The sequence below is a fragment of the Oncorhynchus keta genome, chromosome 32, assembly GCF_023373465.1.
Source record: "Oncorhynchus keta strain PuntledgeMale-10-30-2019 chromosome 32, Oket_V2, whole genome shotgun sequence".
In the NCBI taxonomy this organism is placed as follows: domain Eukaryota; kingdom Metazoa; phylum Chordata; class Actinopteri; order Salmoniformes; family Salmonidae; genus Oncorhynchus; species Oncorhynchus keta.
This window is the reverse complement of record NC_068452.1, coordinates 35332336-35349231: the sequence shown is the minus strand read 5'-3', so window position 1 is coordinate 35349231 and position 16896 is coordinate 35332336. Positions and strand designations below refer to the sequence as shown.

The 16896-nt window shown below is 42.4% G+C and overlaps 2 protein-coding genes across 10 annotated transcripts in view; one reads left to right on the top strand and one right to left on the bottom strand.

The window, feature by feature from the left end:
• Nucleotides 1–2662: 2662 nt before the first annotated feature.
• On the bottom strand, nt 2663–6507 carry tnfsf14 (TNF superfamily member 14). The gene is made up of 4 exons (XM_035748028.2): nt 5908–6507; nt 4495–4531; nt 3746–3832; nt 2663–3554 (listed from the first exon to the last, which is right to left on the bottom strand). The coding sequence occupies exons 1-4, from the start codon at nt 6106–6108 to the stop codon at nt 3160–3162; spliced, it is 720 nt and encodes a 239-aa protein (XP_035603921.2). The 5' UTR covers nt 6109–6507; the 3' UTR covers nt 2663–3159.
• An 8736-nt stretch (nt 6508–15243) lies between these two features.
• The window catches only part of tmed1a (transmembrane p24 trafficking protein 1a), a 6767-nt gene continuing 5114 nt past the window's right edge, over nt 15244–16896 (top strand). For 8 of the 9 annotated variants that reach the window (XR_008088839.1, XR_008088838.1, XR_008088836.1 and 5 more), the window contains exon 1: nt 15244–15748. Coding sequence is in view for 2 of the 9 variants with exons in the window: in XM_035748026.2 (XP_035603919.2) it covers nt 15557–15748 (192 nt within the window). In the remaining 7 variants the exon portion in view is untranslated. The remainder of the gene's footprint in view (nt 15749–16896) is intronic. The other variant, XM_035748027.2, reaches the window with a different exon arrangement.

The window sequence follows — 16896 nt, the reverse complement described above, 5'->3', positions numbered from 1 at the left end:
ACACTTAACCTGCATGGATACCACAGTATTCTGCAGCGATACACCATCCCATCTGGTTTGCGCTTAATGGGACTATCATTTGTTTTTAACAGTACCATGACCCAACACACCTCCAGAGTGTAAGGGCTATTTGATCAAGAAGGAGAGTGATGGAGTGCTGCGTCAGATGACCTGGCCTCCACAATCACCCAACCTCAACCCAATTGAGATGGTTTGGGATGAGTTTGGACTGTTGGAAAAGCATTACAGGTGAAGCTGGTTGAAATAATGCCAAGAGTGTGCAAAACTGTCATCAAGGCAAAAGGGTGGCTACTTTGAAGAATCTCAAATTGATTTGTTTAACACTTTTTTGGTCACTAAATGATTCTACATGTGTTTTTTCATAGTTTTGTTGTATTCACTATTATTCTACAATGTAGAAAATATTTTTTTTTTTATTAAGAAAAACCCTTGAATGAGTAGGTGTGTCCAAACTTTTGACTGGTACTAGGTACAGTACTTGTATAATGTGAGTGTGAATGCATGTGATTGCATGGTATACATGTTTAATTTAACAGGGTCTCATATTGAGATCCAGGTCTCTTTTACAAATGAGCCCTGCAGAATGGAAACAGAATACACACATCCAATACAAAATGCAGAGCCGGTTAGGAAAGACATTGGAAATGCATTTTGTTACGTGTTTTCAATCAATGAGGTCAGATACTTTTGATAGGGAAGTAATATCAAAGTTGTGATCAAATGTGGTTAGCATTGCTCTAAAACCTGCACAGTGCAGTCTTATCACCTCTGTCACCAGTAAACAAGTTAATCAGGTCAGGGAAACAAGATAACAATCTCTATGCGAACACAGGTCACATACTGTCATATACTCAGGTCGCATACCTTACATTACCGTTGATTTGAGACCTCTGAGGTATTTTTTCTATATGTCAGTAAAATGGAGGAAAGACACTGTATAAGGGGGGATTATATGCTTCACTGTATTGCAGGGGGTTGGTGGGGATGGGGGACGGTGAAAAGAGAAGTGGTTTTCACCTCGTGTGGTCGCAGGCTGACTGTCTAAAATGCAACTGAGTGGGTTCAGCATCCGCTGCTACTGAAGCCACGCTCTAGACTCAATTCCAGCACAGAAGCCCTTTAGTTACACGATGACTCTGTATGTCTGTTTGTGATTACATGCCTGCATGCATATATTTTTGTGGATGAATTAAAGTAAAAAATAATGCTCACACAGAATCCTAAGAAAGATTAAAAAAATCCACATTTATTTATTTTAATATTTGCAGGATAGAATATACAAAATACCCAGTATGTGTTACAGCTATAGCCTACTGCTTGCATAGCGTTAGCGTCCAAGAAGAAAAAAACATATATTTTATTTTATTTCTCACTATATATGGAAGTTGATAAGTCCTGTTTATCAGAATATGGAGGACAATGACTACTTTACATTTGTATAAAATGTTAAATAAATATAAAACACCAAAAGGTGAAATACAACATGTCCAGGGTACTGAAATGAGTTAATGACTTGGTCATTTTATGGAGGGTATACAAAGAGGGAAAAAGATAGTCCAACATTTGACCTTATCATTCTGCAGTGGTTTACATGCAATTTACCTGACTATCAGGTATTCTTAAATTGTTTCAAAAACATAGAATATAAACATAGAATATATCTACTTGTCAATATTTCGAATTATCTAAATATCTAAATATTTTTCCCTATATCTATATTATGTATTTCCTTATACTATTATGGATATATTATTTTTAATCAGGTCAATATAACAGAATAAAGAGAATAATATATAAGAGAATAAAGAATAAAAATATGCATTGAACACTAGCATACAGAGGTAATGTTCTTGCAGTTCTTTTGTTCTTGTTCTTGAGGGCAGACCATCAACATGTGTTACCTCCTGACCAAATCTGTCTTTAGAACCAATACATTGTTTTTCTTAATAACAACTCCCAATTTTTAGCTAACAGCAGCACTGTTTTTCAAAGTAGCTCATCTTGAGATGACAACTTGCCACCGTGAGAAGCCTATGGCTTCATCTTCATCCTTAGGTGAATCAGTGTGCCACTCAAAAAATATATTTTTTACCCCAATTTCGTGGTATCCAATTGGTAGTAGTTACTGTCTTGTCTCATCGCTGCAGCTCCCGTACGGACTCGGGAGAGGCGGAGGTCGAGAGCCATGCGTCCTCCAAAACACAACCCAACCAGAAGCAGCCACACCAATGTATCGGAGGAAACACTGTACACCTAGCAACCTGGTCAGTGTGCACTGCACCCGGCCTGTCACAGGAGTCGCTAGTGCCCGATGAGACAAGGATATCCCTACCGGCTAACCCAGACTACGCTGGGCCAATTGTGCGCCGCCCCATGTGCCTCCCGGTTGCGGCCGGCTGTGACAGAGCTAGCACAGCTAGCACTGAAAAAGTGCCTTAGACCACTGCGCCACCCGGCAGGCCCTCCACTCTGCATTTTATTTAGTAACCTACTGTAAACTATGATATACAGTATATATATATATATATATATATATATATATATATATATATATATATATATATATATATATATATATATATATATATATATATATATATATATATATATATATATATACATATATATATATATATTGCCTCCTAATATTGTACAATCTGGGTGTCGCTTCATTGGCCTGGGCTATTATTTGTTTGAATTCAAGGCCAGATTGATCTCAGTTTGTCAGTGTCAGAGTAGCCAGCCATTTCAGTCAGTTGTGTGGTAATAAAACGATTCAACCAATATCTTTCATGTAAATAACATAGAACTGCATGAAATGCCTTTTTTCAAAGGCAGATTCTTTTACGACCTTGCTAAAAAAAATCCATGTGTGGAAATCCTAAAAACGCCTCTGCTCAACTGTAGCCTAGTGTATGGCAAACATTATTATGGCTTTATTATAAAGGGGCTTTTTCGTCAACAGTAAATTTTCCACGCATCGAATTGCATCTTGATGCAAGGATTTGTTTAAAGAAAATGAGGGGGAAGGCCCTGCGTAGCAATATTTCATGTAAATTGGCCTACAGTATTATTATGCCTTAAACCAATGATAATCAGCCAGCTACCTAAAAAAAGTATATTCATCATCAACCCGTATTATATCATATAGATACCAAACACGTTCTCTGTGGAATGTTGTATCCGAACTTGAGTGACATTTTTCACTTTGACAAAGAGGGAGTCATCTTCAAAGAGGTGGAACACCCCTCCCAGGTAGCTGTTTGATGTGGACATCATTTTCCCAAACTTGGGGTGATATCTCCTGGACTTAAGGAGTTCAATGTCCTTCCCAAGGTACCGTGAAGTAGTTCTGCAGACCGAGTGTGTGAATGCAACATCGACCTCACTGAAGAAGATCTTAGAGTAGACGTAGTAGTAGCCTTCCTTCTGGATGACAAGCTTCCCATCTTTGTACTCCATTTCATGGAGGATTGGTTCTGCCTGCATGTTCCATACCATGACTCCATCTCCATGGGGTGCTTGAGGTCCAGCTGGAGAACAAATACAGGACAATATGTGGGAAAAGTTCTGTCGTAAGAGCTCATTTGAATTTATCTTCATGTACTATTTCAAACACCATACTATCTGATGTACTACTACATACTTCTATTTCACCCTCTTCTGTCATGACCAAATATTAATATAAAGGGTTGTATAAATGGCCTGGTGGTAATGGTCTTACCTGTCAGATGTGCAACAGGTTTTGAAGGCAACACAATAGGGTTTGGTCTTGAAGTTGGGGGAACCTCCTTTGGAATGTCCTCTTGGTCTGTTTTGGGAACAAAGTTAATGTTGATGTGATGTGCATTTTAGAAATTGAATGATTCAGAAATGCATTTGTCAAATGTGTACAAAATACCAGAGATGAGTGTCACGGCCGTCGAAAGAACTGGACCAAAGCGCAGCGTGGTGAGCGTACATTTTTCCTTTATTTATCTGGGACAATGTAAAGTCCATGGAGAACAAGAGCACCTCCTCATGCCTTTTGCACACAATGTATATAGACTCTTTTTTCTTTTTTCTACTGTGTTATTGACTTGTTTATTGTTTACTCCATGTGTAACTTGGTGTTGTTGTCTGTTCACACTGCTATGCTTTATCTTGGCCAGGTCGCAGTTGTAAATGAGAACTTGTTCTCAACTAGCCTACCTGGTTAAATAAAGGTGAAATAAAAAAATAAAATAAAACAAATATTTAAAATGACGCCAACAAAACAATAAACCATACAAAAAGACCGTGACGCTTAAGGGCTATAGTGCCATAAACAAAGACAACTTCCCACACAGAAAGGGGGAAAAAGGGCTACCTAAGTATGGTTCCCAATCAGAGACAACGATAGATATCCGTCCCTGATTGAGAACCATACAATGAGTCCCTTGTCATTTTGTCACAGTGTTTGAACAAGAGAAGAAGATATAGTCTCAGACATACCTTGGATACTCATACCAGCTGACCCTGACTCCACCTGCTGTTGAGAATAGAGATTTCATCATAGTGAACAGAGAGGTTTGTGGTAATACAGTACAGGCATGTGTGAGAATGTTCATTTGTTCCTATTTAAGTGGTTCTTTGGGCATCAGCAATGTGACCTTTACATTTTATTAGATGATACGCAGGAAAGATAAACAGAACTGCTTATGGTTTCTGTTAATTAAGCAAAGTAGATCACCCATCCCACCCCAGACCACCCCACCCCCGTCTTCCCGTCAGTACATGTGCATGCAGCGAGACTAGGTTATCTCTATCCTCTTCCATTAAACCATTGCACCCTTCACCAGATTGGGTCAGGGGAAATGATGTCACATGAAGCTCAACATAACCACAAACACCTGACCAACGAACCAATTCTATGGAACACTGAATGCTGGCCCCTGCTCCAGCAAGGTACGTCACGGAACATTCATATTCTCCGAAATGATGCCAATTCTGAATAACTTCTCCATCTCAACTGTTGCCAAATGTAGAAGAATGAATAAAACTGTTAAATGCGTATATCAAGGGGAATCCCAACTCAAACTTTGGACAGAAACTGCTGACCATGACAGAACTTCACTATGTTGTCATGAGACCTGTTTGTAAGTAAAGCAAAATTGACACAACAAAAAACCTACATCGTGGTGTATAATGCACTGGTAACTCGGAAGTTAATATTTGTTTCTGTTCCCTATAGACTTGTAAAATTATTTCACAATTAGAGTCTAACAAAACAACCAATTGTAGCAAGGTTCCAATATTCCAAGTGACATATCACCACACATTACTCTATTCTGAACCAGGATAATGCCATCATCAAATGGAGGAAAGGAACAAAAGCAAAAAGCCAACAGTAAATTACTACATTGTACAAAATACATAGAGATTGGATAACAAAATGTGACTTTTTAAATAATGATTTATTAATTTAATGTAGTATCTTGGGTTTTTAAAGTATTGTCTAAATGTAACTGTGCATTCGGCCTAATTTCAGTCTTGTCGACTGCAACTATGAAGTAAATCAAATCAAGTAATTATTTCCCATATGATGATGCAAATGGGTTGTAGATTATTTTTGAGAGAGAAAGAACACATCAACTAATGACACTGGAAATGTATTCACTTTCATTTTGGAATGAAAGAAAGATGTTTCCGAGAATAGTGTACACATTGTGGGGTTGAGAGCAAGAGATTGGGGAAAATAAAACAGTTAGAGATGAAAGTAGACACACAGCAGACACAGTAGAAAGAATACATAGTTGTTACTAGATGTGTGAGAGAGAGATGTATGAAGAGAGACTCTCAGGTGTTGAGGGAGACAGAACAGAGATGGAGACGGGTAGACAGCCACCTCGTGGTGACAATACTCACAGATCCCTGTTTGGAGTAGAGGTGGTAGATGAAGCAGGCCTCTATGGCCAAGCCACACAAAGCCAGACCAACCAGCAAGAACAGCAGGCTTTGGGCCACACCACCCCGACCAGGAGGTCTCGGTTTGGGGGGCAGCGGTGGGTAGGCTGCATTGCTATCCACCATGAACACGGAGGGGTACGGGACACCACCCTCAGCCATGACCTCTCCGATCAGAGAATATAAGGAACTGAAAAAGGATCCTCCAAGAGGTAGTCAAGTAGTACCTGAGCGAGGTCCACGCACCAGGGGTCCCAGCACACAACGAGAGACACAGAGAGATTTTATTCCCAGAGCAAGACCAAACACTAGTGTGGGTTGTACAGTATGACTCCTCAGGTCGTCTTGTCAGCAGAAAAGACAAGACACACAGTAGTGGAAGAAAACCTCCAGATATGAGAAATGTGGAAATCCTTCACAGAAACGACCATCTCCCCAAAGAGCAGTCACAGAAAGCAAAACTTGTCTTAAGCAAAATAAATCTTGACAGAGAGAGAACGGTTACCTCTGGTGTTAAGTTTCAATCAGTCAGATAGAGTGAGGCAAATGCAAATGAGCATCTTATAGAGTGGCCATGCACTGAGTATGATCACCTCCCCACTACACTACATACACCCTCCCATTCTAGCCTAATACGGCATACATTGAGTTTCGCAATCATTTGTTGCTCTGTTCACACTTCCTCTCACTCACTCTCACCAACTCTCATGATGAGTATCTACCAGCAAAAACAATAAAATCATGACAAGACCAATATATTCATGATCCTTTACAGTGCAGCTTCTTGTAAAAAACAACAACATATGGTTCATTGTATTGTTATTCTTGTGTTGTTAAGACTATTCATGGTACTTTTTGTTTACCACATGCTTTGTCAAGATCATGCTTTGCCCTCCCTGACATTAGAAGGTTGGGAGTTCGATCCCCGGTCAAGCCATACCAAAGACTGGAAAAATGCGTCTCTGCTTGGCACTTGGAGATGGATTGGGGTTTACTATGTCAGGAAGTGGATAAAGGGTACACATTTACATACATTACATTTAAGTCATTTAGCAGACGCTCTTATCCAGAGCGACTCACAAATTGGTGCATTCACCTTATGACATCGAGTGTAACAGCCACTTTACAATAGTGCATCTAAATCTTTTAAGGGGGGGGGGGTGAGAAGGATTACTTATCCTATCCTAGGTATTCCTTAAAGAGGTGGGGTTTCAGGTGTCTCCGGAAGGTGGTGATTGACTCCGCTGTCCTGGCGTCGTGAGGGAGTTTGTTCCACCATTGGGGGGCCAGAGCAGCGAACAGTTTTGACTGGGCTGAGCGGGAACTGTACTTCCTCAGTGGTAGGGAGGCGAGCAGGCCAGAGGTGGATGAACGCAGTGCCCTTGTTTGGGTGTAGGGCCTGATCAGAGCCTGGAGGTACTGAGGTGCCGTTCCCCTCACAGCTCCGTAGGCAAGCACCATGGTCTTGTAGCGGATGCGAGCTTCAACTGGAAGCCAGTGGAGAGAGCGGAGGAGCGGGGTGATGTGAGAGAACTTGGGAAGGTTGAACACCAGACGGGCTGCGGCGTTCTGGATGAGTTGTAGGGGTTTAATGGCACAGGCAGGGAGCCCAGCCAACAGCGAGTTGCAGTAATCCAGACGGGAGATGACAAGTGCCTGGATTAGGACCTGCGCCGCTTCCTGTGTGAGGCAGGGTCGTACTCTGCGGATGTTGTAGAGCATGAACCTACAGGAACGGGCCACCGCCTTGATGTTAGTTGAGAACGACAGGGTGTTGTCCAGGATCACGCCAAGGTTCTTAGCGCTCTGGGAGGAGGACACAATGGAGTTGTCAACCGTGATGGCGAGATCATGGAACGGGCAGTCCTTCCCGGGAGGAAGAGCAGCTCCGTCTTGCCGAGGTTCAGCTTGAGGTGGTGATCCGTCATCCACACTGATATGTCTGCCAGACATGCAGAGATGCGATTCGCCACCTGGTCATCAGAAGGGGGAAAGGAGAAGATTAATTGTGTGTCGTCTGCATAGCAATGATAGGAGAGACCATGTGAGGTTATGACAGAGCCAAGTGACTTGGTGTATAGCGAGAATAGGAGAGGGCCTAGAACAGAGCCCTGGGGGACACCAGTGGTGAGAGCGCGTGGTGAGGAGACAGATTCTCGCCACGCCACCTGGTAGGAGCGACCTGTCAGGTAGGACGCAATCCAAGCGTGGGCCGCGCCGGAGATGCCCAACTCGGAGAGGGTGGAGAGGAGGATCTGATGGTTCACAGTATCGAAGGCAGCCGATAGGTCTAGAAGGATGAGAGCAGAGGAGAGAGAGTTAGCTTTAGCAGTGCGGAGCGCCTCCGTGATACAGAGAAGAGCAGTCTCAGTTGAATGACTAGTCTTGAAACCTGACTGATTTGGATCAAGAAGGTCATTCTGAGAGAGATAGCGGGAGAGCTGGCCGAGGACGGCACGTTCAAGAGTTTTGGAGAGAAAAGAAAGAAGGGATACTGGTCTGTAGTTGTTGACATCGGAGGGATCGAGTGTAGGTTTTTTCAGAAGGGGTGCAATTCTCGCTCTCTTGAAGACGGAAGGGACGTAGCCAGCGGTCAGGGATGAGTTGATGAGCGAGGTGAGGTAAGGGAGAAGGTCTCCGGAAATGGTCTGGAGAAGAGAGGAGGGGATAGGGTCAAGCGGGCAGGTTGTTGGGCGGCCGGCCTTCAGAAGACGCGAGATTTCATCTGGAGAGAGAGGGGAGAAAGAGGTCAGGGCACAGGGTAGGGCAGTGTGAGCAGAACCAGCGGTGTCGTTTGACTTAGCAAACGAGGATCGGATGTCGTCGACCTTCTTTTCAAAATGGTTGACGAAGTCATCTGCAGAGAGGGGAGGAGGGGGGAGGGGGAGGAGGATTCAGGAGGGAGGAGAAGGAGGCAAAGAGCTTCCTAGGGTTAGAGGCAGATGCTTGGAATTTAGAGTGGTAGAAAGTGGCTTTAGCAGCAGAGACAGAGGAGGAAAATGTAGAGAGGAGGGAGTGAAAGGATGCCAGGTCCGCAGGGAGGCGAGTTTTCCTCCATTTCCGCTCGGCTGCCCGGAGCCCTGTTCTGTGAGCTCGCAATGAGTCGTCGAGCCACGGAGCGGGAGGGGAGGACCGAGCCGGCCTGGAGGATAGGGGACATAGAGAGTCAAAGGATGCAGAAAGGGAGGAGAGGAGGGTTGAGGAGGCAGAATCAGGAGATAGGTTGGAGAAGGTTTGAGCAGAGGGAAGAGATGATAGGATGGAAGAGGAGAGAGTAGCGGGGGAGAGAGAGCGAAGGTTGGGACGGCGCGATACCATCCGAGTAGGGGCAGTGTGGGAAGTGTTGGATGAGAGCGAGAGGGAAAAGGATACAAGGTAGTGGTCGGAGACTTGGAGGGGAGTTGCAATGAGGTTAGTGGAAGAACAGCATCTAGTAAAGATGAGGTCGAGCGTATTGCCTGCCTTGTGAGTAGGGGGAAGGTGAGAGGGTGAGGTCAAAAGAGGAGAGGAGTGGAAAGAAGGAGGCAGAGAGGAATGAGTCAAAGGTAGACGTGGGGAGGTTAAAGTCGCCCAGAACTGTGAGAGGTGAGCCGTCCTCAGGAAAGGAGCTTATCAAGGCATCAAGCTCATTGATGAACTCTCCGAGGGGACCTGGAGGGCGATAAATGATAAGGATGTTAAGCTTGAAAGGGCTGGTAACTGTGACAGCATGGAATTCAAAGGAGGCGATAGACAGATGGGTAAGGGGAGAAAGAGAGAATGACCACTTGGGAGAGATGAGGATCCCGGTGCCACCACCCCGCTGACCAGAAGCTCTCGGGGTGTGCGAGAACACGTGGGCGGACGAAGAGAGAGCAGTAGGAGTAGCAGTGTTATCTGTGGTGATCCATGTTTCCGTCAGTGCCAAGAAGTCGAGGGACTGGAGGGAGGCATAGGCTGAGATGAACTCTGCCTTGTTGGCCGCAGATCGGCAGTTCCAGAGGCTACCGGAGACCTGGAACTCCACGTGGGTCGTGCGCGCTGGGACCACCAGATTAGGGTGGCCGCGGCCAAGCGGTGTGGAGCGTTTGTATGGTCTGTGCAGAGAGGAGAGAACAGGGATAGACAGACACATAGTTGACAGGCTACAGAAGAGGCTACGCTAATGCAAGGAGATTAGAATGACAAGTGGACTACACGTCTCAAATGTTCAGAAAGTTAAGCTTACGTAGCAAGAATCTTATTGACTAAAATGATTAAAATGATACAGTACTGCTGAAGTAGGCTAGCTGGCAGTGGCTGCGTTGTTGACTTTGTAGGCTAGCTGGCAGTGGCTGCGTTGTTGACACTACACTAATCAAGTCGTTCCGTTGAGTGTAATAGTTTCTACAGTGCTGCTATTCGGGGGCTAGCTGGCTAGCTAGCAGTGTTGATTACGTTACGTAGCGTTAAAAGAACGACAATAGCTGGCTAGCTAACCTAGAAAATCGCTCTAGACTACACAATTATCTTTGATACAAAGACGGCTATGTAGCTAGCTATGTAGCTAGCTACGATCAAACAAATCAAACCGTTGTGCTGTAATGAAATTAAATGAAAATGTGATACTACCTGTGGAGCGAAGCGGAATGCGACCGGGTTGTTGAGTGCGGAAGTTCTATTCGGAAGACGTTGGCTAGCTGTTGGCTAGCTAGCAGTGTCTCCTACGTTAAGGACGACAAATAGCTGGCTAGCTAACCTCGGTAAATGAAGATAATCGCTCTAAGACTACACACTCTAAACTACACAATTATCTTGGATACGAAGACAGCAAAGACAACTATGTAGCTAGCTAACACTACACTAATCAAGTCGTTCAGTTGAGTGTAATAGTTTCTACAGTGCTGCTATTCGGTAGACGGTGGACGTTTGCTAGCTGGCTAGCTGCTGGGCAGATAGCAGTGTAGACTACGTTAGGACGACGAAATACGATAATTACGCAATTATCTTTGATACAAAGACGGCTATGTAGCTAGCTAAGAAGAAATTGCTAAGATAAGCAGGGGTGTCCATATATAGCTTCAGCATGCTCTCTAAGATGTGTTCTAAAAGTCATTTTCAATTCTTTAACTTTTCAATTACCCACTGGTGAAAAGAATCTACAACTAAACTTATATTCAAAGTCATATTCAGATGTAGGATCAACACCCTTTCCAAACCCCCTTAGCGATCAGGCTGGGGCAGTAGAAATCTGATCTTAGATCAGTGGCAAAGAGTAAACCTCATCCAAAACTAACAAGAGCATATTGCAATAACAATGTAAAGCTTTCCCTTGGTCATAGCACCACCCACCACCTCTCTGACCATAATGCACACTTCTAACTAAAACATACAACAAGTTGTCCTTATAAATGGTATGTACATGGCATATGCTGTATGTGTGTACATATTTGTGTATGTTTACTACTGGGTATGCTGTGTATGCTGTTGTGTATGTGTGTTTTTATCTAGACAACTTTTATGTGATGTGTATGTTTTTATTGATTCTATGGAATCCAGGACTCCTTGGAAAACTGTGGAAATTGTTACTGAGTGGACAATTCTGGCTAAAAAGAACTGTATGAAATGAGTGCCCAGTGAGCAAAATGATGTTGGAAAGAAGTTGAAAAGACATAATTACGGAGGTTGAAGTCACGTTCATTTTCAGCTCTAAGTGAAAGTTGAAAACGTATTTTACAGACATTGAAGATACGTATTTTACGGACATTGATAAAAATGTGGTTAGGCCAGACAGGACGAAATCTGAAATCAAATCAAATCAAATCACATTTTATTTGTCACATACACATGGTTAGCAGATGTTAATGCGAGTGTAGCGAAATGCTTGTGCTTCTAGTTCCAACAATGCAGTAATAACCAACAAGTAATCTAACTAACAATTCCAAAACTACTGTCTTATACACAGTGTAAGGGGATAAAGAATATGTACATAAGGATATATGAATGAGTGATGGTACAGGGCAACATACAGTAGATGGTATCGAGTACAGTATATACATATGAGATGAGTATGTAGACAAAGTAAACAAAGTGGCATAGTTAAAGTGGCTAGTGATACATGTATTACATAAGGATGCAGTCGATGATATAGAGTACAGTATATACGTATGCATATGAGATGAATAATTTAGGGTAAGTAACATTATATAAGGTAGCATTGTTTAAAGTGGCTAGTGATATATTTACATAATTTCCCATCAATTCCCATTATTAAAGTGGCTGGAGTTGGGTCAGTGTCAATGTCAGTGAACCAAACATAGGCTCGTCCAGAGCTGACCAAATCTTAAGAAATCATAGATGTCCATGTTTGGGCCAAATCAAGGGTGGTCCAGAGCGGACCAAATCTGAACCAGGGCCAAATCAAGGTCTGTCTGGAAATTAGCTTCTGTTGATGTTGAAATCAATACCAAGATGGACTGACCAAATTTCACCAAGTTTTCAACATCCATGGACATCCTACGTCAGTCAGTGCTTACTGCATGTGTGCATCTCTGTGTGTGTGTGTGTGTGTGTGTGTGTGTGTGTGTGTGTGTGTGTGTGTGTGTGTGTGTGTGTGTGTGTGTGTGTGTGTGTGTGTGTGTGTGTGTGTGTGTGTGTGTGTGTGTGTGTGTGTGTGTGTGTACGCGTTTAACTATACATTTACATTTAAGTCATTTAGCAGACGCTCTTATCCAGAGCGACTTACTTGTGGGGACCAGAATAGAATAGTAAACAAACAAACATTTGCCCAACTGGGGTCATTTTGTTAGTCCCCACAAGGTCAAATGATATTTCTAAGGGGTTTAGTTGGGGTTGATGTTAGAATTAGGTGAGGAGATACAGTTAGGGTTAGGAGCAAGTTTTAGGTTTAGGGTTAGGATTCAAGGTTAGGTTTTGGGGTTAAGGTTAGGGTTAAAATTAGGATTAAGGTTAGGTTAGGGCAGGGGTTCCCCAACTTTTTTTAATAAAAAAAAACTTGTGACCCCACCATGTAAAAAAAGGGTGATATAATGCCAATGTTTCCTTTAAAAAAAATCTCTCTAGGGTACGTGGGACGGTAGCATCCCACCTGGCCAAAATCCGGTGAAATTGCAGAGCGGGAAATTCAAAAATTCTCAATTCAAATATTTAACTTTTAAAAAAAATATGTGTTATACATCAAAATAAAGCTTAACTTCTTGTTAATCCAGCCGCTGTGTCAGATTTCAAAAAGGCTTTATGGCGAAAGCAAACCATGCGATTAGCTGAGGACAGTGCCCCACAAAGAAAACCATGAAAAATATATTTCAACCAGGCAGGTGCGCCATAAAAGTCAGAAATAGCGACATAATTACATGCCTTAACTTTGAAGATCTTCTTCTGTTGGCACTCCAAAATGTCCCAGAAACATCACAAATGGTCCTTTTGTTCGATAATGTCCTTCTTTATGTCCCAAAAATGTCAATTTATTTGGCACGTTTGATTCAGAAATACACCGGTTTCAACTCGCCCAACATGCCTACAAAGTATCTAATAAGTTACCTGTAAACTTAGTCCAAACATTTCAAACAAAGTTCCTAATCCAACCTCAGGTACCATAAAACGTAAATAATCTATAAAATTTAAGACGGAATAAACTGTTTCTAATACCGGATAAAACAAATGTGGAGTGTACTCCTGTTCACGCGCACCAAAACAATAGAGTCCACCTGGAGCGACACTTACAATGAATAGGACTACTTCTTCATTTCTCAAAAGAAAAATATTGAACAATTCCTAAAGACGGTTGACATCTAGTGGAAGCCATAGGAACTACAACCAGGTTCCTAATAATAAGGGTATCCCATAGAAACCCATTGGAAAATCCTTGACCACAATTTTTTCCCCCCCTGGATGGTTTGTCCTCAGGATTTCGCCTGCCAAATCAGTTCTGTTATACTCACAGACATTATTTTAACAGTATTTTAACAGTTTTAGAAACTTTAGAGTGTTTTCTTTCCAAATCTACCAATTGTATGCATATCCTTACTTTGGGCACGCTTTTCATCTGGATGTCAAAATACTGCCCCCTACCCCAGAGAGGTTTTAAATGGGGCTATGACAGTCTATTACAAATCAGTCTGACAGTACTTTTGAAAGTATTTCAACCTGAAGAAAGTATGGTTTGAAGTAACTGAAATGCATCAAAGGTATTGGGAAGTTCAGAAGATCATCAGGCAATGATACGTATACACGTCTAACTTAATTTGTATGATCTTCTGTGCAGTCTGATGTAGTGTCTGATCTTGTCCACTCTGTTCTGACTGGCTTCTGGGCATTGAAGAGGGACACATACGTGTTCCTGAAAGTCATATCTTTCAGTGATGGGGTCGTAATATTTTGTAGTTTAAACCATTCAAAAGATAAACCATTCATCTCTGTTTACTACAAGCATAATCTAGTGGCTACCGGAGGTTACTGACATAACCCCAGTGGTGGAAAAAGTACCAAATTGTCATACTTGAGTAAAAGTAAAAAATACCTTAATAGATAATGACTCAAGTAAAAGTGAAAGCTTCCCAGTAAAATACTACTTCTGTATCAAAAGTAAGAGTATAAATAATTTAAAAATCCTTATATTAAGCAGTGGTGGAAAAAGTACCCAGTAGTCATACTTTAGTAAAGGTAAAGATACCTTAATAGAAAGTTACTCAAGTTAAAGTGAGTCACCCAGTAAAATACTACTTGAGAAAAAGTTTTAAAGTATTTGGTTTTAAATATACTTAAGTATCAAAGGGTCATTGCCATAAGGTCATTGCTAAAATATACTTAATTATCAAAAGTAAAAGTATAAATGATTTCAAATTCCTTATATTAAGCAAACCAGACGGCATCATTTTCTTTTTTTTCTTTTTAATTTACGGATAGCCAGGGGCATGTTCCAACACTCAGACATAATTTACAAACGAAGCATGTGTTTAGTGAGTCCTCCAGGTCAGAGGCAGTTGAGATACCCAGGCATGTTCTCTTGATAAGAGTGTAAATTAGACCACTTTTGGGTGTCAGGGAAAATGTATGGAGTAAAACGTACATTATTTTCTTTCGGAATGTAGTGAAGTAAATGTAAAAGTTGTCAAAAATATAAATAGTAAAGTAAAGTACAGATACAAAAAACGACGTAATTAGTCCTTTAAAGTATTTTTACTGAAGTACTTCACACCACTGCTATACATTGGTATTGCACACCCTTCCAGTCAATCACACGCGCTACTTTGTAGAAGTTATTGTAAAAGAAGGGCTACAGGGTGAGATTTCTTTCTTCCAGCGGTCTAGTCTAACATCGATATAATAGGTTGGATGAGATGCCATAACATCGACTCACTTTCAGTTGCGCGCACAAGTGGTCAGAACTGATCTGAAGCTAGTTGTTCGGTGAAGTAGGCGACTTGATTTCTGCTATGACTAACTTTGATCACAAGCAATAAATAGCCTACAGCTCGTGGTCGCTGACAGTCTATGGAATATGTACGTATACAATGCGGTATGAGTGAAGCGAAGTAGGCTACTAGACTACAATAACAAGCATTCATGGCTACCGATGAGTCAACAGTGATTGTAACTTTTTCTGAAGTCCAAAGTAGCTTCTAGGCTACAAATGGGTTCCATGTTTGATCTGAGCGTTGCTGTAAGACTCTATTTACTGTCTTGTTTCGTTGTATCTGTGGACTTCACTTTAGGCTTGGGACAAAGCCATGATACTGAATTCACGTTTCAACTCCCTGCAGGTAGAACAGAATGTTTCTACCAAACAGCTACGAAGAACGGAAGCCTGGAAGTAGAATACCAGGTAGCAGGCTTGGACAATTTAGTTTTCTGTGGTATTGAAAACAGAGCTGACATTCTCTCTCTCTCTCTCTCTGTCTGTATGTGTGTGTGTGGTGCAATTTCGTGCCTCTATTATAACTATGTTATAAGTTGCATTAGTCAGTCAGTTACTGGATGCTTTATTGTTAAAGCCAAAGGACTTTGCTCAGATGCAAATAATAAGATAAGGCATCTTCCTTCCATACAGGTGGAGTCTATAAGACAAAGCCAGCTTGACAAGCTGCTGGCATCAGCATGAAGTGTCAAGGCAGGGGAAGTGTTTACAAAGGGATCCACTGTGTCAGCATAAGGCCAGATACTCTGAACTAACCTCTGAGCAATACTAGCTGTAGTAGGCCTGTGGCTTCTTCTTCTCCTCTAGACATGTAAAGAGAAGGAGAGCGCTTACCACCCAGTGTAGGCCTACTTGGTGTGTTAGTAGTCATGCGCTTTGCTGCAAAATGCATATTAAATATGAAGCTGTGCCATCCCAGGCCCGACCTTGTTACAATTTATATATAGCATTTTAGTCATTTAGAAGACACGGTTGCAGAGTTAGTCAGTTGACTAGTATAAAAGTGTAAACCACTACAGGTTAGGCTCTTCATAGATTAAAGTTGAAGTGATTCTCATCATGCTACGGTATCAATGCCTACTCTACATACTGGAAACCCTGTTCTCAATCCTCACACTGTACCAAGGCCCTCTGGCAGACACATGACTGTGATAGGATGTCATGTTCCTCACCACCCAACCCACCAAGCCGTGACACATTTCTGTGGACTGTGTGTGTGTGTGTGTGTGTGTGTGTGTGTGTGTGCGTGCGTGCGTGCGTGCGTGCGTGCGTGCGTGCGTGTGTGTGTGGAGCCTGGCAGGCTTACTGTGGTATTCACACAGCAACAGCTGAGACGCACAGGGTTGAGAGAGATGACAGCTTGAGAGAGCAAGCTGAAGGACTGTGGGGATTGAGACGTTTTATACAGCAGTCTGTGGTGTGTGTCTGTCTGCCTGGTTGTCTCTGCCTGTCTGTCTGTCCGTCTGTTACCCTCTCTCAACCAAGTCAATGACACCACACTGGCAATGGTATATGGCCTAACATGCTGTGTTTCTCTCCTTATGTTTCTGCTGCCT

Excerpts from the sequence above, each read along its gene's own strand:
- tnfsf14 (XM_035748028.2), bottom strand. The coding sequence starts at position 6,108 with ATGGCTGAGGGTGGTGTCCCGTACCCCTCCGTGTTCATGGTGGATAGC. Across the intron at positions 4,532-5,907 it reads TCTACTCCAAACAGGGATCT|CAGGTGGAGTCAGGGTCAGC; the intron begins GTGAGTATTGTC and ends TATTCTCAACAG. Across the intron at positions 3,833-4,494 it reads AGCTGGTATGAGTATCCAAG|ACCAAGAGGACATTCCAAAG; the intron begins GTATGTCTGAGA and ends TTCCCAAAACAG.